This window comes from Pagrus major, chromosome 24 (assembly GCF_040436345.1).
Source record: "Pagrus major chromosome 24, Pma_NU_1.0".
Classification (NCBI taxonomy): domain Eukaryota; kingdom Metazoa; phylum Chordata; class Actinopteri; order Spariformes; family Sparidae; genus Pagrus; species Pagrus major.
Genome location: NC_133238.1, coordinates 17,969,130 through 17,995,850, shown reverse-complemented (window position 1 = coordinate 17,995,850; position 26,721 = coordinate 17,969,130). Strand labels below are relative to the sequence as shown.

Here is a 26,721-nt window from a genome sequence, read left to right as displayed (position 1 = left end):
ACCCTAACATGACGGGTAATCCAAACCGGTTCAAAGGGGAGAGGGTGGAGGAGGGTTCTGGGGTCGGGGTAGGGAACGTGTCTGAGTCAGATGTAGAATCAGGTGTAAAGGTATCGCCTAGCAATGTAACCGAGATTATAGGTGATGTTTCTAAAATCAATGAGACTGCTGGCGGTATTTTGGATCTCCGGCCAACTCCCCCTGATAGTCGCATCAATGGTTCTGATCCATCTTGTCTCCCCGTGCCCTCTGATTGGTCAATTTGCTCCGGCAAACGTCCAAAATCTTTCACGCTGCCCAACTTTTTCAACCACACATCTGTGGAGGAAGTGGGCGCGGTCCTACAGGAGTGGGCGTGGCTCACGAGGGAGGGGTGTCACCACAGCGCAGAGTGGTTCCTCTGCCTCCTGCTGGCGCCCAGGTGCCCTCCCCCCGCCGGCGCGCCCCTGCACCTGCCCTGCCGCAGCTTCTGCCAGGTGCTGCAGGACAGCTGCTGGGCGTCTCTGGAAAACGGGCGTCTCCCGGTGGAGTGTCACCTCCTGCCGGAAAGTGAGCAGGAGCCCGGGCGTCCTGCGTGCGTGTCCGTTAGTAACTGGAAAGGTAACCCCGGCGGGTTAGAATGTATCCTGACCGGAGATACATTTTGAACCCGATGTCACGTCACGTTTTGTCGATGTTTAAGCGTTAGTCTGTGTGTGTTTGTGCGGTGTTTGTTTTGGTAACACACGTGTCCACGCACGTTTTGGATAGCTTGCCATCTAATGATTGATTTTGCATGTTTCAGCCAATTTTAATGCGATCGCAAGTACTTTACATTACAGCTGGCCATTTTTCAAACTATTATGTGATGCTAAATGTTTGCAGTTTTCTTTCTTATGCCAGGCCACCTCAGGCACATCTGACGCTAGGGGTCTCCATTGCCGATGACTTCCCTCTTCACTCTCTGACTTTCTCCTAAAAGTTTTAGCCACAGGTGACAAAATGAAACGCAGCTTTACCTTAAATGAAATAAAATGTTGTTAAAAAACATAAAATAAAGGTATAGTCGTCTTTACATATTTTTAAAAGTGCACCACTACTTTAACGTTGCACATCTACAGCGTTGTCAGGAAGGACACCATCAGTGCAACAGAGCCATGTGATTGTCTTTTTGTCTCCACACATTCTTTGTCCTTGTCAAAACCTGCTGCCTACATTACCCAGAATGCAACACTGATAGTTAAATCAGAGATTCAGATCCTAACCGTAGCCTGAAGAGATGAGGAGCATGCACAGATTTTTTTAAAATGTCAAACTTGTAGTCTTCAGACCTGAATGACATGTCGCTGACTGAAGCGACATCCCTAGAGGGAAGTTATTAGACTTCATGCAGCTGCCTGATGAACCACAGAAGGCTTCATTCGACTTATCTTGCAGCAGTACTTTGATGTTCCCCTTTAAAACGGGCGATATGAAGACATTTTTATTGAAAACATTAAAAAATGAACTAAAATTGAACAGAATGTGAAGTTTGACGTCATATCGAATATCAAACGGCAGCTACAGTTATCAGCAGTTAGTGGTTACTCTGGTGTTATGCTGCTCCACATTTGTTTTGAATTTCGTAAAGGTGACTAATTCTTACATATGCACCTTTAAATCATCCATCACGGCGAACAACAGTTGCATTTTTTTAGCATCTGCAGGCGCAAGATTGTTTGATTTGGCACGTAACAATGAGTTAACAGACCAAAGCAAAAGTAGACATATTTACTGTGACGAGGCTCAAACTCAGGCATGTTTCAAGTCTCTGCAAGTCGAACGTACAAAACATACTGACATCAGCAGATGCATTCAACCAACTGATGCCTGGAAGGTTGGAAAATGTTGGCCAATAATGTAAAGTACAAACAATCTGCAATAAACTGGTTAAAACATGCAAAACCAGCCGTATGGTCACTGCAGTCGTTGTCGTCATCGTTGTTGTCACTGTTGTGGTGTCACTTTCTGTCCAGAGGAGGTTGTTGAGCACGAACGCATGAGTTCACGTCACTGGCTGCATGCCACCTTCATGTGACTGTCTTGTCGAATGCACAGTTGCAGAACCGCATCTGCAAAAGTGCCGTTTTTGTGTGATAAGTCAGCAATGGTCAGCAAGAGCAAGGTTACAGGACTTTTCTTATATATATGCTGTATTCAAACAGGCGTTAGCGTCAAAAACAGACTAAAGTGAGAAAAATACACCAATAAATAACAGATTTTATGCACCCAAGTTCATTCTGGTTGCATTAAACACAACTAAAATTACTTTCTACACTGAGTCAAGTCTTTCTATATTAAGAAAAGCATTGTAAATCTATATGATACACACAGTTATGAGGTCTTTCCCCGAGTATAAACCTTTAAGACAGGAAATGCTCCAGAGGCCCATGTCCAGGGTTTTAGTGGCTTCATAAATTATGCAGTATGGAGTCTACATCAGGGGAGGATTGTTGCTATATGGACTCTTCTCTCAGGGGTGCAGAACAGTATGAACTCTGCTACACAAAACCATCTTTATCATATGTTTTCCCACAGGAATATTTAATATAAATGTCTCAGGTTTAAGTGGCAGATGGGTTTTGTTATGTTCCACGTCCTGCAAGTAGCGTTCTTGTTTGGATAACCCTTAAACTCAGATATAAACCATACTGGGCCTGAAAACTGGGACGTTGTAAAACACAGATAAGTGTGTTGAATGAGGCGGGTTTGTACATTATGCTGCTGCACATGCCGAACAGGAGGTGACAGGACGTTATGTTACGATTGGCTGCTTTTATTGGGTGGGAATTTTCCAAACACCTGCATGGGCTGCCTCGTTCGTTCAGCCACGACGAAAGGGAAAGGAAGAGGGAGAAGTGGGTTGCAGGGTAGATGTGTTAGTCCAACTTGATGCATATTATAATTTTTGATTTAGGTTTTAAACGTAATAATTGCCTGAATGCTCTATTAGAGATATCAGGGGTTTCATACATGCAGCATGTAGTCTGGTGGAGCAATAATCTCTCATTTCATCCATCACATCCTACATCCTGCATGCCGAGCACGCATTTCTGTCCTGGGTTATCTACTTGTCCACATATTTCACAATTTTCTGATCAGCTGGCGTGGAATTTATGTTTGGATTTAGATGCGAGTGGTGTTTTGGCTTCCAGAGTCACAGCGAAGGGGGAAACAATTGGGCCATCTGTGGTGGGGAGGATGGGCTGTGGATGGCATTTACGATAGCGGCTGTGGGTGGGAAAATGGTCCGCTGCGAAGAAAGAGTGTGGCGATTGTGTCGCTCGGTTTGGGAGAAAGGGCAACGGCGTCGCGGCGAGTAACAAGAGGGCCTTGTGACTGGGATGAGACGGGGCGGCTCGAAGTCTCTGCCAGAGGTCAGAGGGCACGGCCAGTCGCCCACCCTCCCAAACCACCAACACTTGATGGGTGGTAATCAAGTGTTCGGCCGACCATTAGAGGACGAGCAGAGACACAGAGTGGGACAAAGTCTAAGAGAGACTTTTATGTGAGTGGGGAATTACCCACTAATTCAGTGACGTGGTTCACAGTCAGTGCACAGTGTTCTTCAAAAACAGTTTAATCGTTTTAAGCTGCATTTTGGCCCAATTTAAATTCATTCATCATTAATCAGACTCCTTCCTGTTTGCCTGAAATTATATATTTTTTTTTTAGTCAGTGGTGAGCTGGTTGTGGCTCAGCAACAGCAGCAAAGGTTGAAAACAGTATGAGCTGCTTGAATTTTACATATAAAAGTCACTTCACCTGTCAATTGTTTGTATGTGCAGTAAATATGTAGCTGGCACTAGCAGCCAGTTAGCTTAGCTTAGCATAAAGACTAGAAACAGGAGGAAACGGCTTGCCTGCGTCCGTCAAACAGGAACAAAATCCGCCTACGAGCACCTTCACAGCTCAGTAATTAACACATTATGTCTTGTTTATTTAAACTTAACAAAAACAAAAGGAGAAAAACAACAATTTGTGGTTTTACAGGGAGTTGTGTGTGTGTGGAACTATTTCTTGGCGGGGTGCGGTGACTTCCTGGAGTCTTGCAAGGATAATTAACTTTTAGTTTCCTTAGTTGCTTGTTGTCACCGTAAGGTTGTCAGGAAACCAGCAGCATGACTTTCAGACAGAAGCAGGCTAGCTGTTTCCCCCTGTTTCCAGTCTTTATGCTAAGCTAGGCTAACGAGCTGCTGGCTCTAGCTTCATATTTAATGTACAGACATGACAACGGTATCAATCTTCTCCTCAAAATAAACAAATGTAAAGACATAAAAGCAGATTGAAATGGTGCCAAGCTGCCAGCCTGGCTTTACTTTCCCAGAGTTTTCATGAGTGTTGGCAGAAAATATAGCAGTGTGATAGCGATGTTTATAGAAAACCCATCTAAATGTTACAGACATGACTGGAAAGACATGAAAGCAGATAGAAATGGTGCCAAGCTGTCAGCCTGGCTTCATTTTCCCATGAGGTTTCTTGGCTGCTGGCAGAGTCATAGCAAGGTTTATAGGGATCTAAATACTAACAGTGTTATTATAATATAGCCATACATTACTCTATCAACATTTACTTCATCATGATTTGGTAAAGCAATAGGAGATGTGTAAGCAGATAGAAATGGTGCTAAGCTGCCAGCCTGGCTTCATTTTCCTGGGGACCAATCTTATCTTACCAACAGTTGGTGAGCTAAAGCCTAAAACTTGTAAACCAACAATAAACTGCTGCGGTATGAAGACGGGACAAGTATTTTTGCTCCTTGTTTGGAAAAAATAATCTAAAAAAAACATTTTACCAAAAGCAAATAAAAATGAATAATGCACACATTCCTCCAGTTGTTGATACCTGTTGCAGCTCACATTTCTTCACTCAGTAACAACATTTAATCTGGACTGCAGCCAAGAAACCAGAATATTTCAAATCTTGCTTGATGCTCTAAGAAAAGCGAGATCCAGCTGATGTCATCTGAACTCGCTCACTGATCCCCCATCAGTCAACTTTAATTTGACTCTCAGCTCTCGGCTTATTCAAACATGGATTAAGGTCTAACTGGGGAGCGGAGGGAGGCGGTGGATGTCACAGCTGCGTCGCCTCCGTTTGAAGCGTCAACTGATGCCACCCGGCTTTTCAGACGTGTGAAGCCCAGTTGGTTCGATCCCAAGAGGCTAGAACTCCAGCTGGGGGTGTTAATGGTTGAACTCACTTGTTTAATTGGCAGCGGGAGTCACTAAACAGACAGTAGGGACTTGGAGATGAAACATGTTTTTCTTTACTGGCTTTAAGGAGGAGAAAGAAACTGTCTGAACTGTATAAATATCTCAGATTCTTTATCGTGTATCATTAAACAATTAGATTAGCTTGTTGTTGCAGCGATTACGTCTCCAAATAAGGACTGAAACTCTCAGATGGAGGTAAAGAAAGCTCTGGTTGAGGCATACTTTGATAATAGTGTAATGTTCCTTCAGCATTTTGCGTGCAACAGACTGAAAATACAAAGATTGCTCATGCAGAATAGAAGTCGGACATGTTTTTGTATAATTACAGAGGAGGAATGAGTAGGTTTGATTTGTGTAAATACAGACATTTTTGGTTGCAATGAGCCAGACAGCGGAGTTAAAGTCTAGTTTCTTTAACTGAAGGCTTCTGGGACATTCATATTCTGTTTTTCCTGCTGTTAATGAGCAATTTGGAGGCCGCTTGCGTGTTTCTGGCATTGTTTTGTAGGATGACATGCACTCTACTCTATTAAATTTGCATTATATATGATATCTTAGTTGCAGTTCAAGTCTATAAACTCTGCTGTCAGATTTAAATAAATAATACACAATGATATATGAGCAGTACAACTTATTGCTACAGTCTTTTCCAAGTCTTTTGAAAAGGAACCCTTACTCGTAAATATGTAGAACTGCCAGTTTGGAGCTAATACGTCATAACGAACCACATGAAGGGTCAACCAGCGCAAGAAATACAGTCACTTTCTTTGTTGCAGCTTTGTTTTGTTTGCTGTCTGGATGGAGTTGTATTTTTTTTTGCATGAAGCTTCTGCAAGTCACGTTTGGGATTTTGAAGATTTAAATGATGATTCTGCCTCTTAAAACGCTTGCACACGTTATTCTGCTGCTTTCACAACAGGAAGCTGACTTGCTTGTGTGAAATAATGCTGCAGATGGTTCAGATAATGTTTAACTGAAACCCCAGATCTGGATTTGAACCCTGGTTTGACCTTCCATCCACCCTGACACCTTCCAAAAAGTAGAACTATAGAAATGTAATATTAGGAAACAGCGCTACATGATTTTGCGGGTTATATTTGATAATAAATCACATAAGCATGAGGAGATATTAGTTTGGAGTATCAGATTGACACATTCCTGCCAAAAAAGTCAGAGATTCATTGTTCTGAGTCATCATACTTGAGGAGTTTGTGTTTTTGGCCAACAGTAAGGGACTCAAAATGATTCAAAAGTTTTTCTCCTGCCTCTTCTCTTTGTTTCTTATCCTGGGGAGGTTTACGCTCTCCACTCCTGAACCTCTGGAGGAGTCCATTAGTCACACAATGACATTTCAGCCTGTTTTAACTGGCATGTCGTGTCCGTGCAGGCTTCTGGGACTTGAGTGTGTCTGTAAGCTTCATCCTATTAGAGTCCCTCATGGTCCACTTTCCCATGGACATCTGACACGCATTTCCTTCCTCCGTCCATCTGTCCGTGTCTCTTCTGTCTTTTTTTTTCTTCACACAGTACAACAGGCATTGAATTTCTCCGTGGTTAAATGTTGGAAAATACAGACATGGCACTGCAGTAATCCTCTGAAACAGAATACATGAGGTCATTTTTTTTTGTTTGTCGATGCCTTCAGGGCTGTGAATCATGTTGTTCTTCCGTACAATGGGTCCTGTTAGACATCACGGTTAACATGACGATAGTTTCTGAGACAAAGTTCTCACATTTGGGTGTGATGCCAACTTCCTTTTGTCCTCTGGAGACGAGCCAAGTTAGAGAAACAGCCGATCACTGACTTGAAATTGAATGTTTCGGCTTGGAGCATTATTATTTTGGCCTGGTCCAAACTATGAAGTACAACCTTGTGAAGACTCTCAGGAACATGAACAATGTCTGCCAACTATTCTTTCATACCACTTACGTTGTGGTTAGAAGACAATTATATAACAATAACACACGTTTTTCCTATTTATCACAGTTTAAATCTCAGTCTCAGGCTCAAATGAGTTTGTTTGTTTTTCTTGGGGACCAGAATGCAATGCAAGTTTTGGACATGAATCACTGGTTCCCAACCCCCCACAAGAGGGGTCATACACTTCTCTCATTACCACTTTTATAGTAAATTCCTGGATATTATTACCACCACTAAAAGGATGAAAAGACACCATTTTGCTACGTCCCGTTTCATAACTCATGAACTGGTTGTCGTAGACTCTTCCAGGAGAAATAATTGAATGCAGCAAAAGTTCATTTGACCTAATTTCTCACCACTGTCACTCATGTGTTTGTTTGGTTGGTTGGTTTATTGGTTGGTTGGTTGGTTGGTTGGTTTGGTGGTTGGTTGGTTGGTTTGGTGGTTAGTTAGTTTGGTTGGTTGGTTTGGTGGTTGGTTTGGTGGTTGGTTTGTTGGTCGTTGGTTGGTTGGTTTGGTGGTTAGTTAGTTTGGTTGGTTGGTTGGTTTGTTGGTTGGTTTGTTGGTCGTTGGTTGGTTGGATGGTTGGTTGGTTGGATAGTTGGTTGGTTGGTTGGTTGGTTGGTTGGTTGGTTGGTTGGTTGGATAGTTGGTTGGTTGGATGGTTGGTTGGTTGGTTGGTTGGTTGGATAGTTGGTTGGTTAGTCCGTTGAAATATGCTAAGATGAGCATTGCTATGGAATCCCAGTATTAATGCGTAATGATCTGTTGATCTATTCATAATTGAATCTAGAAAATAATCACATTATTAAATAAAAATGTGTTTATTTTCTTTCTTGAGGCACAAACGGGTGAAAACATCTATAAATGAACCATAAAAGCTGCCTGGCAAAGTCATGCGTTTCTAGTTCCTGTGCTTTTAATCATCTCATCTGCATCTTGGTTCACAGGATAAATCTAAATGAAGCCAGAGCCTGAGACCGAGACTACTCCGATAAAGAAATTAGAAAAGTGTGTGTAATTGTTATATAATGGTCTTGTAACCAAGATGTAGCTGCTATGAATGAATAGTTGGCAGACATTGTTCTTGCTCATGGGAGCCTTCAGGGTCTGGTTAGTGGGAGAGCTGTGGTCGGACTGGACAGCTTCCAGATGTGAATGTGAACCTATGAAGTGAAACAGGACCTGGCTTGGGAAAAAATCAGTAAACAAACTCACATGTTGGTGCAGAAGAGGAAGTTTCCATCTTGTCATTTATCATTTTAAAAGTTTAATCAAAAGACAGGACATAATCTGACCCACCTGATTTGTGTAACAGCTGCAGCAGCTGTGTCACAGTGAGATCAGCCAATAGCAGGTGCCCTCAGTGGGAAGTTGACCACCCGGCGCGCCCCGCTCGAGCTCCAAATCTGCACAGGATCTCGCTGTAGCTGCTGTGCAGGTCGAGACAACATAACAAACATTCATGCATTCAGCAGGGAGAGTGTGTGTAAAGTGTTAGTGTGTGTGAGAACATGTGTTTGGGATTACTCCCTCAGTGCAGATGTGCAGTTTGGTAAAGAGATGATTGACCCATAAATAACTTTCCATGGCAGAGTGTTGGTCAACATAATGAGACTTTCCTGTCAGCAGGTGGAAAGGTGTGCAGAAACACTCCTGAGTGAGAGTTTACAAGAAACAGCTCACATGTTGAAACAATATGACTTTAAAGCGAAGAAAGTCATTCATTCATGAATTTTGATGATAATAGCCAAACCCAAAGAGCGTCACAGTGGGAATCGCTTTTTAAACTTTTCAGGCTAACTTGAGTGTTTTTTGGACCGACTGTAATTGACTAAAAATGGAGAAAAGATGTTGTGGGAGTTTTTCTCCCATTACATCTTGAACAATTAAAGGCAGTTTCACAGGAAACATTCAACCAATTTTAATGTCAGCAGATTAAATGATTAATTGTTTAGAGATGGATCGATGAATGTTGGCTTTAATTGTTTCAAAGTTTCATCTTTTTGGGCTCTTTTAGGCTAAAATGATTTGGCCAGCCGATTGATTGAACATTGATTGGTTTTGATAACCATCAGCCTAATCGTTTGAATAATTTTTAGGCTGGTGTCAGCTTCTAAAAGTCCTTTTTTTACTGTAATTTGTAATTTTATATATTTAGGGTTTTACTAATCTATTGGCTAATACTGTTAGCCAGACAAAACCAGCAGTTCGAAAACCTTGGGCTCTGGAAATTTGTATTTCTTCTTTTTTTTCTGACACTTTTGATTTGAAACTGGAAGATATGTCCAATCTGATTTACAATTAAGCTGCTAATGGTCCAGTACTGTCTGGTACAGTTATGATTTTCCCCCAGTTCAGCTCAAGCTGGTCTTTGTCAGAGTTGCAGTTTACTCCGACCGAACACGTAACAAGCTGTATTTGTTACTTTCACATCATTTAGAAACTTTGGGAAAACCCCCAAGACCACTGACCTCCGTGACCTTTGACCATTTAATGCACAGATTACATTTTAGCCATGAATCTGAGATGACAGGCCGTCGTCAGGAGATCACTGAGTGGACGTGTCCCCCAGGCCAAAACCCCTTTCTCCCTTGTGATGCCGATTTATGAGAATGTCTTCGATGGTCTCAAGGCTTTTCCCTTTGGGCTATTTGAATCTATGGGAACTGAAGTATCAGCAGTTTTTTTTTAAAAATAATTTGATCCCCAGTCTCACAGACACTGCAGCAAGAAATGGAAACTGCAGACTGGAACATAAGCTAAACCATCTCATAAGTGATTAAGCAGTTTGATAGTGAGCAGCCTTGTCTTGACAAATAATAAAAAATATGTTTTTTGTTTTGGTGTAAGCATTAAGGCTGCAGCGTCTTTTTTTGTAGCTTGTCAACAGGCACATCCTGCCGTCATAGAGAAGGACGAGATGTGGTGAATCTCAGGGGTGAATAATGGTGCACACATTCTTCTTGAAGGCATTTATTGTTCCTGACGTCAGAAAGGTGTGAAGGCAGGGGGTTTCCGACACTGTTCATTGATCCGACAAAGCACTTTTACCCCATTAAAACCCACTGTGCAGCGATCCCTGACTGCGGTTTGCTGCTTGACCTGGAGGGTCATCGCGGTTTAGGGTTTGTTGTTCCAGAGGCACTTGTCATTAATCAGTTGAGTCGGTGACTCATTTAAAGGAGTTACTTAACTTCCTGTGCGTCCTGCAGTGAGAAGTATTGCATCTTAACAAGATTAACACATCCTAACCTGTAGTTTGTCATGAAGTCTGGAGAAACGTTCTTAAATCTAAAAGAAACGACTTATAATCTAGAATATCTTCTCGGAGACTGTTTAAGGATTCTGGATCGTTTGCCATCCAGATGTTACACAACAGTTTCTGAGTTTTTCTTTCTGAGAACTTGTGATTTGCTGATCATTTCTGTGCTTCTGACTGACTCTGTCTTTGGATCTGATGCTGCCTTCAAGTGCACCTTATAAGCTTGTACTTTTGAGTGATAAATTCAACATTTTACGCACATTTTATGTTTTTTGGGGCACTTATCTAAAGATATGTACTATATTGAGTAGTTTTTTTGATGGCTGGCGATTTAGTTCAAGAAACTTAAAAAAACAAATAACTGAAATCAAAAGAAACGACTTATAATCTACAAAGTTTTCTCATTGATGGTTTAAGGATTCTGGATCGTTTGCCATCCAAATGTTACGCTCTGGACCACAAAGTTTTTCAGCTGCACTTGAAGGCAACGTTTGTCCGATTTTTTTCAGTTTCAAAGTCTTAAATTATTTTCTTTTCCTTCCCCTGCAGCGGAGAGCGGCATCTCTTTGCTCCAGCTAATCGGAGACCCTCCACCGGATGCGATCACCAGGTCCTACGGGCCGAGGGGGGAGACCGCCTACGTCTTCGACCCTGCGGCAGTGTCGGGCCAGCCGGCTCTGGCCCACGTCCCCAACCCTTTCTTCCGCCACTTCTCCCTCGTCTTCCACCTCAAGCCATCCTCTCCCGCCGCCTCCGTCCTCTTCTCCATCACCGATGGACCCCAGAGGCTCATGTACATCGCCGTCAAGCTCAGCGCGGTGCAGTCCGGCCGTCAGAAGGTTCAGCTCTTCTACACCGAGCCCGACTCCGAGGCTTCGTACGAGGCGGCCAGCTTCGATGTGCCGAGCATGGTGGACAACTGGAGTCGCTTCTCGCTGGCTGTGTTCGAGGAGCAGGTGACTTTCTATCAGGGCTGCGACTCCGAGCCGCAGGTGGTGAAGTTTGAGCGTTCGCCGGATCCAATGGAGCTCGACCGGAGCGCCGGGATCTTTGTGGGTCAGGCAGGAGGAGCCGACACTGACAAGTTCCAGGTAATGCTTGAATATCAGATGAACATACAAATATAATGTTGAACCTTTAAGTGGACCAGTTGAGTCATATATCTGGGTCAGTACACGACACGTTTATGGTACTTTTACCTTCAAAATATCAACTTCTAGAAAATGGTAGAAATACATAAGTTGTGATGTTTTATACATCCTGTAGTGTTTTTTTTCACCAATCTAACCGGTGTTTAATGGCCGCCCGTTGTCTCTTCCAAGTTTGGAGCAAAGAAGGCCGCATTCTCAGCTGCAGTTGGAGGAGCCGTTATCAAACTTTTATGATGTAAATATGGACTTTGGAGGTTCAGAATGGGAACATATTTAGTACATTTCTGAACAAAATGATCACTTTTACAGACTGGATTAGGTTAAAAAAAAAACAGGATCTTCACACTGTTATTTTGAGCATTTGGAAGAGAAATCAGTCTTCCAGCCATAAACTCCAGGGTGCCAGCAGAGGAAATGCTCAAGCGCTGAAGAGATGTTTGCTCATCACATTTTCTGACACAAATGAACGAAAAACAGCAACGAATCCTCCTCCAGATGTCTCCCGCGGGAGCTGGAGCAGTCAGAATAATACGCTGTGTGCTAAACGAGCAGGTGTGTGGAAGTCTGAGCTCTTTAATTTCTCCCTGTGGCACCTCGCCGCAGGTTCGTGGCAGAGTTAACCCTCCTCGTTCTTGTAAATCTATCACCAGACCCTTCTCACCTTTGACCGCTGACCTTTAGCTTGACCTAGGTGACCACATGTAACACTCACATGGCTTTTAAAGTGGAGAAGAAACTGATTTAAATCATCTCAAAGCGATAACTCAACATTTATCCAAACACTTCAATTACGTTCTGCTCTTTGCTGCATTTTTGGGCTTCTTCTGCCACAAATCATCCAAAATTGAGCTTTTTTAAGGGCACAAACTCGTCTGGAAGGAAGAATATTCTCACTATTCTCGTAGTGAATCCTTGGAAAGAGCTTGAATGCGTCTTTCGAGGATCGAGTGGTGAAAGCAGCTGACACAATACTCCTCTGCGTGAGTCATTCTCTCACATTTCTCATCTCTTTGGAGATTTCAGAGGAAGCTAATATTGTGACTAATCGCTCACAGCGAGTTTTGTCATCACGGTGAAATAAGATGCATTTAGCATGTGTGTGTGTGTGTTTGTTTTAGGGCGAGATCGCAGAGCTGAAGGTGGTGGGAAACCCTCGGGCCGCTGAGCGTTTGTGCGACGACGAGGACGACTCCGACGCTGTGAGTGTTTGTTTGTTTTTTGTATTTCGGTCAAAGTGTTTGGATGCTTTTTGTGTAACATGTGTGTCTTTCTCTGTGTCACAGGCGTCTGGTGACTTCGGCAGCGGTGAAGGCGACAGGAGACAAACAGGACACACCGTGAGGGTCAGTTTGTATTTTGTATTTTCTCGAGATAAATCGTTGAAGTTACTTGATATGAAAGTACATAAACATCTTCAACATGGACTGTATGAAATATGGACAAAGTTTCTGGGTCTTCAACTTGTGTTCTTTCCACTGGTTTCAAGAAGAAGTCTGATTGTATGTAAGCTTATGAGAAAATGACCCGACTTCTCACTTGATTTCTGACCTCAGTAAACAGTTTCCTGATGAGTTTATGGTCTCAATCTCTAGTTTCAAGTCTTCTTCAACACAGCGTGATGCTCAGTTTGTAAATTAAAGTCACGTTTAGAGTAAAATAGACGATAAAGCAGGGAACGCTTTCAGACATATCCGCCACAGCCGAAAGTCAGAATATTTTCACTTCTGGCTACAAATAAACATGACTTTTTCCCGTACGCTTACATTCTGAGAGAGGTGGCTATACAACGGTGGATACATTTTTTGACAACCACAGCGAAATAACACTGAGAATTTGATCCATTACGTCCGATAACATTTGGAAAGTGTAGAAGAGGCGCACAATTAAATCATTTTATCTCTCTGAGCTCCACTGAGCAGCATCAGTCCTCTTCAAGAACAGAAAATCAGGTGGATTAAAATTATTTCAGCATACAACTTTTTGCAGAACTTGACACATGCAATCCAGAGACTGTGTTACGAGACTCTGTCACCTGATAACTTTGTTGAATATCGAGCTATTAGAAGCTTCTGTGCAAAATATTCTTCAGAGTTTTACAGTATTTAAGTCGGAGGTGCAGCTTGAGTTCACCTGGTTGAGAGAGAACAGCAACCACACTCAAATGTAGAAGTAAATCAGTGAAAACATCTCGTACAGGGCTTTAAAGTGTGGGTCTTTTCTTTTCTGTTTCCAGACCACGCCTGCCTCCCTCCGTCCAGTCCCTGAACCTCCTCTAAAACCCTCAGATGGAACCAGACGCAAAGAAACAGGTAAAAGTTCACGTACGGCTGCAGATCTTCAGTGTGTCGCTGCCAACACAGTAAACAAGCGGCAGGAAGAAAGTGTAATGGAAGTTTTTAATCACACAGAAGCCGCTGCCAAAGAAACGTCCTGTATCATCGCTGTGCTTTTATATAGAAATATGTGCATTAGGGCGCCTGTCTGGACCTGAAGGTGAGGGGAGGTTTGCTGCAGGGCGTCAGTGTGTTAGTGTGGGTTGAGGCTCTTTAGCTCCCCCTGGTGGACGGAGACCTACAGGCCTCATGCCGCCGGTAAAGATGTTTGTGTTGTGTTGACTTTAGATGTCAGGTATCAGCCGTCGTCGGTGGACCAAAGCCGGGCCGGATCGCAAGGCCCAAGAGGTGGGTCGCTGGAGGCAGAAGGGGTCGGGTCACGCCTGGCAGAAGTGCAGATTAAGATTAAGTCCTAATCAACATGCAGCCATCCTATCAGAGCATAGGATGAGCTGCTGGGCGGGGCTGTGAGCATGATGGTGGAGGGTGGCTGGAGTCTGGTTTGTGCTTTACAGTCTGTGGATGATCCAAATTATTCAACATGAGTTGTTCTTTAAGAGGCGTCAGAGATAGAAGAAGACGTAACAGTTTAGTTGCTTTTGGAGCTCAAGTTTTTCACTTTAAGGAACAGTTCACCCAAAAATGTAAATCCAGTCATTGTCTCCTCACCCCGTGCTGATGGACAAAACATTTCTGGAGCTTCACAGCAAAACAGAGCTGCAGCATTATCCGAAACAACTGAAGTAGATGGAGACTTGTGTTAAAACGTAAAAAAAAGACTATTTTTGCATTTCTGGAAGCAGCAGGAAATGCATTTTCTAGTTAGTTTGAGCTTTCTGCGTCGAAAACAATACAAAAAACATAAGAATATATAAAAGTATGAGTGCAACTGTACTTGATTGTTAATCTGAGGTGAACGTGGAGAGGAAGTTGAGTGGATCCAGTCACTGAAGGGAGTTTTATGAGTTATGCAGCAGCGCCCTCTGCAGACAGAACAGATCATTGAGCTGGATCTGTCCACCAGGTGGTGTCAGAATAATCAGTTTCTTTCCTCACAGCCTCGTCTGGGTCTCGTATTTGTTGCTTGTTTGCACTTTAAATCTCTGTTTGACTCTTTATTGTTTTCAATAAAGAGGTATGTTTGCTTTTTGGTGGTGGCAGTGATGGTTTCAGTGATCATCACTGGATCAGTGCGACCTCATTTAGTAAAAAAAAAAGAAGAAATATCCCCCAAAAATCATTTATATTGTTAATTATTGTAGTTTTTCTGTGATTAAGTTATTAATGTGAAGCTTTAAGTGCCTGAAATGTTTTGTTGCTTGTTCTGAGCATGAATGTGCAGGTAATCTGATTACTTTCTTCTGCATGATGTACTGAAGCTGTAAAGTTAATTTGTTCCTGACCTGCTGATTTACGTCGTGTGACCGGTTCCTCAGGTCCAGATGGTTCTAAAGGTGAGAAAGGAGACAAGGGAGACAAAGGGTCCAGAGGGGACACGGGCCCTGCGGGACCGAAGGGAGAGTCAGGCTCCAGCTCCGGCTCCGGCTCTGGTTTCTCCTCTCAGGGTGGAGGACAGAAGGTAGAACATCAGTCTGTGTGTCTGTGTATATGAAGGATCGTGTTGTTGACTGCAAAATACTAAATATTTCTATCTTCTCTTTGGTTTTCAGGGAGAAAAGGTACGTTACCTACAGTGTGTTATGAAATATGTCTCCTTCCTCTTCTTCTTCTTCTTCTTCGTCCTTTTCTTCTTCTTCATCTGTTTCTTCTTCTACATAATACTTGAACTTAATGTTTGTCTTTTTCTCTTTTGTTCAGGGAGACAAAGGTCCAAAGGTACGTTAATATGTTACACTGACTTTGTTCCCTCTGAGGAGATTTTATTTTTCAGTTTGTCTTCTTCATCATCTTCATTTCAACATCACATATTGTGACGTAATGAACATTTCCTTCGTCCTCACCAGGGCAGTTCCGGCTTCGGATACCCCGGCAATAAAGGCGAACAAGGGGCTCAGGGGCCTCCAGGGCGTCCTGGTCCTCCCGGACCTGCGGCGGAGGTGGTTCGGCTTGGGGACGGCTCTGTTGTGCAGCAGGTGTCTGGACCCCCCGGACTACCGGGAACACCAGGGACAAATGGGGTTGCAGGGCCTGCAGGAGCTGATGGAGAGCCTGTGAGTACAGAAAAAACCTGTAGTTTCACCAAATCTGAGTTTTTCTAGATGAAAGTGACTCACTGATTGTTTTTTATCTCTTAGGGAGATCCAGGAGAGGATGGAAAAGCTGTAAGCACCTTTATTTTATGAAACATATTGAGATTGTCTTGATATTAACACATTACCAGTGTAATTTTTCTGTTTTGCTCCCGTTGACAGGGTCCAGCTGGGCCACGAGGTTTCCCAGGAAGTCCAGGAACCGCTGGCGCCAAAGGAGAGAAGGTTGTATTACAGAGTGGAACAAGATGGAAAGATCAATCATGTTGTTTCTTGATCATTTTACAGTGATTTATTTGGCTTGATGAGGTTTGATATTTCCAGGGTGAGCGTGGAGAGGGTCAACCAGGACCCAGAGGCCCCCCTGGTCTACCAGGACCTCCTGGACCAGGCACCGGAGACCGTCCAGTACGTCAACACGCTTTTCTTTCAGTAGCTTTTTCTTGTTTCAGGACATATTTGTCACTGTATTCTTTTGATTGATGTTTTGATAGACGTTTATCGACATGGAGGGCTCAGGATTCCCAGAACGGGTACGTTGATCATTTTGAACATTTAAAAGGGTTCTGAAGTGAAGTTTTCACACAACATAATGACTTTGTGATTTGTTTTCCAGTCTTACCATGGTCTCCCGGGCCTCCCAGGTCCTCCAGGCCCACCTGGTCCTCCTGGAACCTCAGTGGCACTGGGCGCTAACGGTCCGGTAGCTTACGGACCTCCTGGACCACCAGGACTGGATGGAGCCCCTGGTCTACCTGTGAGTATCTCTTTATTTGACTGTGACGTGACATAATATGAGGCAGTTTTAATTATAGGAGCTGAAATGCTTGTCAAGCCTCTCAGTGTGGAGATTTGCTGCTTGTTTGCAGAATCAGGATAAGCTGTTAAACTGTGCGTATCCTGTGTGTATTTCAGGGCCCTCCTGGTCCTCCTGGTCCACCGGGTCAACCAGGACTCGGAGGAGCGAAGGTGAGAATGTAAAAATGTACCTATAAAATATTTGGCTTCATTTTGTTCGGGTCTTCTTCAAATCAGAAATGATCATGGATGATTTACCACTTAACGTTTAGGTATAGCAGTGGTTTCAGCCAAATGCTAACACCAGGCCGACATGCTCACAATGAAAATGCTAACATATTGAGGTTTAGCAGGTATAAATATGAGTATGAATATCTCTTAATATCAAGAATTTACAGCCATACCGACCCAACCTCAATCCTAGCTTTAGCATGCTAACAGGCTCATAATACAATGCTATCATGTTGATGTTGGGACACTTTTTGGATATAACTTCTAAATAAGAAGAATTTCAAGTGATACCTACCCAGCCTAAATGCTAACGTTATCATGCTAACATGCTTAAAATGCAATGGTAACTTGGTGATGTTGGGACACTTGAATATCAGTGAGCGACGCTGCTAACATGGCTATAACGTGTTATAACGTGTTATATTCTTTTTACGCGTTCACTTTCAGGGTGACAACGGTGAGCTCGGTCTTCCAGGAGCATCAGGAGAAAAGGTGAGTTTTAATCTACATTTGTATCCTTGACTGTCACCTGTGATTTGTCTCGAGGAACATCAAGGTTTTCTCTTGAACTTAAATGAAAATGACAAAACTGTGGCGGGTGCACCATCTAGCTTCTCTCCTCCGTGTTTGTCGCCTTCCTCTAGCAAGACGAGCAAGACTCCAACATTTTCACGGGCCTCTTCTCTTACTTTACTCCATCCTCTACGGTGTGTAATGGTCGCAGGTACTGGGGGGGCTCTGCTTTGGTGATTTCCTTCCCTTTTCTCAAGTTTTAATCAGTTTCCTTTTCCGCAATTAACATGTTTTTTAATTATTCCAGTTTCTGATTACCCAAACCACTCCCTTTAAGTTACGTATCCTTAAACCTACAACAGTATGCAGAGAAATACTTTCCCCCTGAATGGTTTAATTTAACACTCTGCTGCTTTTTCTTACTGTATCTCTAATTTCTTCTTTCTGCATCATCTCTTTTGACACCACTCACTTTTCCTCACTTATTCTAACAGGAGTGTCTAACGGTCCTTGTTCAGTAGTTCAGCAGAGAGACATAAAACACCCCGATTATTTTCCTCAGGGTGCTCAGGGTGACGCAGGACGGTCAGGCACACCAGGACAGACTGGGCTGGCTGGACTTCCAGGTCCAATGGGACCAATTGGACCTCCGGGACCACCTGGGCCACCAGGGCCACCGTACCGCGGGGGTTTTGCTTTTGTGAGTAGTGGTTAAACGTTCAGAGGATTAGTGCATACAACTTCAGGAAGTGACCACAAAATGCAACGTGTATGGTTGAACCGAACCGAACCTTCCTCTCCGCTCTCCTAACAGGGTATCGATGGTGAATATGAGGGGAACAATGGTGTGCCTGGACTCCGTGGCCCACCTGGACCACAGGTACACAATCACCTATACGTGAGAACCCTGACCTTCCTTTTACAACAGATCTTCTGACTCATGTTCTCCTTTATTCTGTCTTCCAGGGTCCACCTGGTATTGCAGGTCTGCCTGTAAGTACTACAGAGTTTGTACAGCTTTGTGTAGCTCTCTTGGAAATGTGTATACACAAATATAGCTGTTGTTATCATTAATCGTGGTATATTCTTTACGTAAATCAATGTAGGTTGAATAAAATCGCAAGTAGTGTTTTAGTACTGCTTTATTTTGATTTCCAGGGTAAGCCAGGTTTTCCAGGCACCCATGGAGACAAAGGATCAGAGGGACCAAGAGGACCTCCTGGGATACCAGGTCTGGATGGATTCTCTGGACAGCCGGTAAGAAGGCAGATGAATTCTGGGATCTGCTGCTCAGTTGTTTTAGTTTACCATCAAAAATGTAAATAATACCCCAGTTCTGACACATTAAACATATTCCAGTTTTATACTCGGCACTAAAACTGCTTGTGTTAATTTTTTAGGGTGATAAGGGAGACAGAGGAGAGAAAGGAGAGATGGTGAGTTGTGTGCAAAAAATAAAAACCTTTGCAATATTCCAAAATATTTTAATTTTTGTTGTTGGAAAGAAAATCATAGTTTGGTGGCAGGAGATCCAGTCGACCTCCGAATATTCTGTGTCTGTTCCTTCAGCAACAGATAAACATTTTGCTAATTTTTGTAGGTTTCACGTGTTTTTTGGATGTTTCACATGTGTTTTTTGGATGTTTCATGTGTTTTTTTTGATGTTTCACGTGTTTTTTGAGGTTTCACATGTGTTTTTTGGACATTTCTCATGTGTTTTTTGGATGTTTCACATGTGTTTTTTTGGACATTTCACATGTGTTTTTCGTAGGTTTCACATGTGTTTTTTTTGGATGTTTCACATGTGTTTTTTTGGAGGGTTCACATGTGTTTTTTGGATGTTTCACATGTGTTTTTTTGGATGTTTCACATGTGTTTTTTTGGATGTTTCACATGTGTTTTTTTAAATTTCACATGTGTTTTTCATAGGTTTCACATGTGGTTTTTTGGATGTTTCACATGTGTTTTTCGTAGGGTTCACATGTGGTTTTCGGAGGTTTCACATGTGTTTTTCAGAGGTTACACATTTGTTTTATTTCTTATGTGAAAATATTCAATTCACATGTGAAGGAAGAAGTAAAATTTCAAATCTGAAATTTTGGCAATTGATATATCAATATGGAATATATCAATATGTCTTTGCTCTTTTTATTGATGGTTTTATGACTATAATTCATGGCAGGGTGTACCGGGGCGAGATGGCGGGCCACCGGGACCTCCAGGGCCTCCCGGACCTCCAGGACAGATCGTCTACCAGCCAACAAGCGACGTGAGTCAGACGTTCAGTCATTTCAACGTGGAGAGATTGAATATGTAAAATGAATTTAACCCTCACGTAACAGCCTGCCATTAAATCACTAAATCACTGCCTGAGTTTCTCGTGTTCACTAACGTCACTGCTCGTTCACCTCGACACTAACTGACCTAACTTTGTCTTGCTGTAGTATAATGACGTTTATTGGAGCGAAGGGGGACAGGTGAGTCGTCCACCTAACTGACCTCACCATAAACCTCACCGAACTAGAAATATTTAAACAGGTTTCCACAATATTTGTCCTTTTCTTCATGGTTTTCACTCTCTTTTTCAGGGAAGAGGTGGTGTTCCGGGTCGAGCAGGATTCCCAGTATGTTTCTCCAACATTATCAGATAGTTTAGTTTGGAAAAATGTAATCCATATGAGAACTTGGGAGTAAGTCAGCGTGTTGTGTGCTTTCATTTAGGGGCCAATGGGACCAAAGGGAGATAAAGGAGAGTCAGGGCCTCCAGGATATGCACCTAAAGTAAGAAATGTAACATTTTAATGAAATGATTTACACAATAAAAGATGCACATTGCAAAAATAATTTTGTCCTACTAAGTCTTGTAAATATCATGTGATGGATACAAAATATTACAGACAAATAAAATGAATAAATGAATAAATAAAATGGGAAAGTAAACAAATAGGGGAATTAATATAAAGGTAAATAAATACAGAAGCAAATTAAAACATAAAAATATTCAAATTATTTTTATTTTTTATGTTTATTTTTATATTTATTTGTATAAATTCATTAATGCCTACATTTATTTTTAATATTATATTTGGCACATTTAATGGTGTATTTATTAAGATTATAATTTATTATTTAAGAAATATGACCCTTAATATGTTTTTCTTCTGTACTATCAATCGGAGATCTCTCTTTCTTTTCCAGTGGTGTTTGTAAACTTTTCATTTAACCCTGTTTGTTTTGTTCAGGGACAGAAAGGAGAGCCCGGTCTCATCTTGGGGGCTGATGGGAGACCTCAGTACATCGGTGGCCTGGCAGGACAGCAGGTAAAAACCTTTAGGAATTATGAATAGTAATTGTAAATAACTCAAAATAAGTGATTAATCGTCTAAAATGTGTATTAATTTACAGGGTGAGAGCGGACCCCCTGGCCCAGTTGGACCTCCAGTGCGTACCATATTTTTATGTTTCACATTTTGAGTGTTTTCTGATATTACATAAGCTAAAGGCATCAAATCAGTATCATTAACTTGGTTATTTTCAGGGTCCGTACGGTCCTGCAGGCCAGAAAGGAGAGATTGGGCTTCCAGGTAGACCGGTAAGTAGAATTCGTACAAATGTCACAAACAAGTTTGTACTACCACTAGGTGTCCTCAGAGTTTTTAATTTATATTAAACGTGTTAATATTTTATGTCAAACTGTGTTTTTTTAGGGTCGACCAGGGCTGAACGGCGCCAAAGGAGAGAGGGGAGATTTAGGCAGTGGCGCTGGATATGGTTACCCTGTGAGTATCCAAAATTTTGTCCCGTTTGCTTCCGAATCTGTGCAGATATTTGATCCATAAACACAATTTAATCAATATTGTCGCTGTTTCTCAGGGTCCTCCAGGTCCACCAGGCCCCCCTGGACCACCTGGACCTACTTCTTCCTTCGACGGCTCCAGAGTAAGTCGAGATATGAAACAGTTACCATTACATGTTCATTGGATGGTTGATTTAAACTTTTAATATTTGCTACTTATGGATGCGAATAATAATCTTAATTTTTATTTCAGGGACATGATGATTACGCCAGGTATTACCCAGGTAAATCCACTTCATATTTCAAGTTCCATGAGACAAAGAAAACATTTATTACCAAGAGTTACATGAGAAGATTGATACCACTCTCATGCCTGTATGTTCGAATATGATGCTACAGCTAGCAGTCAGTTAGTTTAGCTTAGCAACAAGACTGGAAACGAGGGAAACAGCTAATCTGGCTCTGTCTTCCTACCAGCAGCTTTAAAGGATTGTTCACACAATAAGAAAATTAAGTTTTAATGCTAACAGTTAGCTAATAAACACGTTGGGCTAACAGTAAATTGTCACGTTGATAATTAGTCAGTTTAGAGATGCGAGTGGATTGGTGGATTTTGTTCCCTTTCAACAGAGCCAGGCTAGCTGTTTCCCCCTGTTTTTAGTCGTTATGCTAAGCTAAGCTAAGCTAATTAGCTGCTGGCTCCAGCGATAAGAGAGTGTGTGGTGTCAATCTTCTTATCTAACTCTGAATAAGAAAGCAAGGAAAATGTTGGCAAAGCACAAATATGTTGCAACTTTACATTTCTAACTTAATTTGTTGTTGCTGCTCTTTTTGTTTTCTAGCCACTAAAGGAGAGAAAGGTGATCGTGGACTACCGGGGACGCTTGAAATTCCAGGTAGCACAACTTTGTCTGTGCACATACGTGTCGAAAAAGCTCAAAAGTAAATGTTTTATGTTTTTCAGTGTGTAGACAAATTCAACACAAGGCATTTTGTTTCTTTTCCAGGTTTCGGGTCAAACATTGACATTTACACTTTAAAGGTAAGACTCATTTCTGCAGAAAATTCAGATTTTACTGGTCATAGTTTGTGGTTAAACTATTAGCATCAGTACGGTTTTTGTGTATTGTTTCTCTTGGATGATAATATTTATGTACACAGAATGAGATGAAAGGTGAAACAGGCAGTCCGGGCGTGAAAGGAGAGAAAGGAGAACCTGGCGGAGGTGGAGGATATTATGACTCTCGCTATGGATGGAGCGGGAGTGGACCCCCAGGAGAGCGTGGACCTGCTGTAAGATCAAAAACATAAAGCTTTAAAAGTCAGTGTTTCCTCAAAGAAATTAAAAATTGAAACACTTTTCTTCCCTTGTTCACATCAGGGCCCACCGGGCGACTCCATCGTTGGCCCACCAGGCCCTCAGGGGCCACCCGGTCAGCCAGGAAGAGGCTATGATGGGCAACCAGGACCACCAGGGCCACCCGGACCTCCAGGAGCATCCTCCCCTGGAGCTAACAGGGGCACACAGAGTGAGTTATATTCACAAACACACACACAAATATTCAAGATGAAGTCTGTGTTCAGGCTAATTTGAGCTCCATTTGAATGACAGCTATCAATATTCCTGGACCGCCGGGACCACCTGGAGCACCTGGGCTACCTGGACACACCTCAGGGGTGAGAAAACCTATCTATTAAATGTTAACATACATCAGCCATGTGATCAGTGGATAAAAAGTTAGTTTAGCACCCTGCTAGCATAGCTTAAAAATACACATTTAATTATGTTACACAATTAATTGTGTTTTTGTCTTTCTAGGTGACCGTGTTGAGGTCTTATGACACCATGACCGCCACCGCGAGAAGACAACCCGAGGGCACTCTGGTGTACATCATAGACCAAACAGATCTCTACCTACGAGTCCGAGACGGAGTCCGTCAAGTCCAAGTAAACAAATCGCCTTTTTTAGCGTCAAAATAGTTTGATTTCTCTGTTTTTCTCGTGTATATTGATCCAGTTGTTTCTACTTTTTCAGCTCGGGGGCTACATTGCTTTGCCCAGCGAGGATGTGAGTATTTGTCCTTTATTTTCCTCCTCAGAACATATAAAGAGTCTTGTTTTAATATGTATCATACTCATTGTTTTCAGGGTAATGAGGTCGCGGCTGTGGAGCCCCCACCAGTCGTCCCCTACTACCCAGACCACCACTCCAACACCGACACCCAAAGGTCACCTGAGGAACGGGTCCACCCCGACTCTAATCATCAGTCACACCCACACCAACATCACCCGTCACACCCACACCAACATCACCCAACACACCCTCACCTACCTCACCCAACACACCCTCAACACCCATCAAACCCTGATCCCAGATACCCCGACCACCATGATCCCCGATATCACCCGGACCCGCGGTACCCAGCACCCTCAGATCCCAGATTTCCAAGTTACTCAGAGCGGATAAATCAACCAGACAGTAGATATTCTGTTGAAGAACGGCCTTCGTACCCAGACACTCGCTACGCCGTCACTGCACGAAGACCACCTCCTCCTGTGCCCGAGACTCCAGTCCACCATCACACGTCAGGTCCAGGGGTACGAGAGTCCACTTCTAAACCATCATACTCGCATCTCTACTCCCAAGTTTTATTATGAAATTAAATATTATTCCTCGACTTGTTTCCGCAGCTCCACCTCATTGCCCTGAACAGCCCTCACACCGGCGGCATGAAAGGCATCCGCGGTGCAGACTACATGTGCTTCACTCAGGCTCAGGCCATCGGGATGAAGGGAACGTTCAGGGCCTTCCTGTCCTCCAAACTCCAAGATCTCCAAAGCATCGTCCGCAGGGCTGACAGGGACCATGTACCAATAATGAACCTGAAGGTATCCAACCGAGTTTTCAACCATTAGGAAATAAGCTCAGAGTCAGATTAGAAGATTGATACCATCTCTGAAGACTAACATGTGAAGATAATTGCACAACTATTCCTCGTCCTGATTGTGTTGTCTCGTCTTTGTCAGGACGAGGTTCTGTTTGACAGCTGGGACGCCATCTTTAATGACGGCAGAATAAAGGACAACCTGCCGATCTACTCCTTCAACGGCAAAGACGTTCTCAGAGACGACACATGGTGAGCCAAAAATATTGGCCTGTACATATATAACACACAAATAAAACACAAAAACAAGCGCTAAAAGTGACCATAACGTCTTTCTCCCAGGCCAGAGAAGATGATGTGGCACGGGTCGACCGGCGGCGGGCAGCGGAACGTCGACAGCTTCTGCGAGACGTGGCGTCTGGGCAACCCGGTGGTGACCGGCATGGCGTCGTCGCTGCAGAGCGGCAGCCTGCTCCAGCAGACCTCCAGCAGCTGCTCCAGCTCCTACGTGGTGCTGTGCATCGAGAACAGCTACACCGGCCACGCCAGGAGATAGACGCGCACACACACACACACACACACACACATACACTAGACAAATCCCAAAGTCATGCTTTTGTCCACACCGTGCACTGTATGTGGTGCTCTGTAAATATTTTTCTTAGTGTATGTTTGTTAGCCCCTCCTATATGGTGCTATACAGGATCGTTCCACATGTTGAACCTAAGTTACGCTCAGGTGACAAACAGTAACACACCCTCCAGCAGCCATTTTGAAGGCAACAGAGGCCTTAAGAGCTGACCGTGTTTCCAAAAATCTGCGTCGTCTGTGAACATAAACGCTTCCTTTCTTTGATGTTTGTGACTTGTCAGCTAGCAGTCGCTATAATGTTGACGTAAATATGAGATTAGCATGGTTGGTGCTAGCTAGGAAAGCCCAGTTTTGAGATATCTTTACCCCTAAAACCTGATGCAATAGCCTGATGTAATGTTTTGTGTTGAATAATGAATATATCTGGGAGACGCCACTGTGATCACACGTGGAAACAACGTCTGAACTGTCCGACAGGAACAAGAGAGGAACCATTAGAAATAAAAAGGTTAGATGTTCACGTTTCCTCATCTTCCTGCCAGATTTAAACCAAAAAACTGTCGTTAAAAACATTAACATACCGAATGTACGCCTCACATACCTACATGCAGTGTTAATAATGATTAAAACAAGGTTTCCTGTTTCTTTAAACGCCACATTTACTTTTTATTTTCTGTGTTTGTCAGTGCTGGAGCGGAAAAAATGGAGAAATTGTCAGTTTAAAGCTGTTTATTTCTTAAAAATGGTGCAGTTATCAACACATTTCAGCGTCCAAAAGCAACATAAAGTTATTGTATATGAAATGTATGTTTTTAACTTCTTTCCTTTACACACTGATGTTACCTGTTACCCATAGCACTTGAGTTATAGCCTTTTTTTTTAATTCTGCGACTGTCTTGCGTGGGAAGATATTTTCGAGTCGTATTCTTTAGCAATAACAAAGGGATATTTATTTTTTATAAACCGTTCAGCTATAATGTGTGACGTGAACGCTCTCACAAACATTTTTTTCTAAATACTTCCAGTAAATGTGCAAAAACCCTACACGAGGACGTGTAGCGCGTATTGAAACCAGCTCTGGGACAAAGCTTCCCGCTGAATAAATAAAATTGATGTACAGATATCTGATAGGATTCAGCCATAAATGTTTGTCCATGCACTGTTGCTTTTTGTGTGTTTTTTTAAAATTTTTATTCAAGAACAGTGAATGCACTGCAGCCAGCTCACAGTGGAGAGGATACAAACACTGGTGTCACACTGTCCTGGAGAATAGAGTGATGTTTTCGTGTACTAACAGTGCCATAACACGTGCAGTAAGATTTGTATTAACTCGTACAGGTTAATCTGTTTTGTCTCCTTGTGTGAGCAACATTGTGAAATGCTGCATCTCATTGAATAAACCTGTGTGGAAATTGTGTCTCAGGTGAATCGTGTGGTGACTGTTTTAAGACCAGTAGATTCAGTCTGAGATGACTAAAATCAGAAAACGATGTTGATTTGATGCATTTAATTACAAATATACAAAATCTCAACACATAATAAGAATTTATGATGATATAGGATCTGTTACTGAAACACTTTTAACACTATAAAACCAGGATAATGCTTTATTGGCTAAATAAAATAGCAAAATAAACATTTTAAAAATAATTATGGCTTTGATATGAGTTTTGGCAGATTTTTGTCACTTTTCAAAAAGAAAATAAGACTCAATTAAATGTAATTTATTGGAAGTGTAAAGTACCAGAACAATGTAAAAGTACATTAATATTGTATTCATAAGGTAACTCCA

At 42.5% G+C, this 26,721-nt stretch overlaps 1 protein-coding gene across 1 annotated transcript; it reads left to right on the top strand.

The window, feature by feature from the left end:
• Window positions 1-26,344, top strand: LOC141020356 (uncharacterized). The gene is made up of 41 exons (XM_073495404.1): window positions 1-15; window positions 10,970-11,511; window positions 12,690-12,770; window positions 12,855-12,914; window positions 13,805-13,886; window positions 15,341-15,483; window positions 15,723-15,740; window positions 15,869-16,075; window positions 16,160-16,186; window positions 16,277-16,339; window positions 16,439-16,546; window positions 16,609-16,647; window positions 16,731-16,871; window positions 17,030-17,083; window positions 17,591-17,635; window positions 18,219-18,356; window positions 18,471-18,536; window positions 18,623-18,649; window positions 18,815-18,913; window positions 19,057-19,092; window positions 19,839-19,925; window positions 20,101-20,133; window positions 20,245-20,280; window positions 20,378-20,437; window positions 20,899-20,976; window positions 21,062-21,097; window positions 21,195-21,248; window positions 21,364-21,435; window positions 21,530-21,595; window positions 21,706-21,736; window positions 22,295-22,348; window positions 22,460-22,494; window positions 22,614-22,745; window positions 22,834-22,981; window positions 23,065-23,129; window positions 23,272-23,400; window positions 23,489-23,521; window positions 23,602-24,051; window positions 24,145-24,342; window positions 24,481-24,590; window positions 24,681-26,344. Exons 1-41 carry the CDS (start codon window positions 9-11, stop codon window positions 24,892-24,894), a joined length of 4,104 nt encoding a protein of 1,367 aa, XP_073351505.1. The 5' UTR covers window positions 1-8; the 3' UTR covers window positions 24,895-26,344.
• Window positions 26,345-26,721: the final 377 nt, after the last annotated feature.

Bases quoted from the DNA above. Each gene is read 5' to 3' on its own strand.
- LOC141020356 (XM_073495404.1), top strand. The intron at 16,547-16,608 runs GTAGCTTTTTCT...ATGTTTTGATAG, and splicing joins GTCAACACGCTTTTCTTTCA to ACGTTTATCGACATGGAGGG. The intron at 24,343-24,480 runs GTATCCAACCGA...CGTCTTTGTCAG, and splicing joins TACCAATAATGAACCTGAAG to GACGAGGTTCTGTTTGACAG.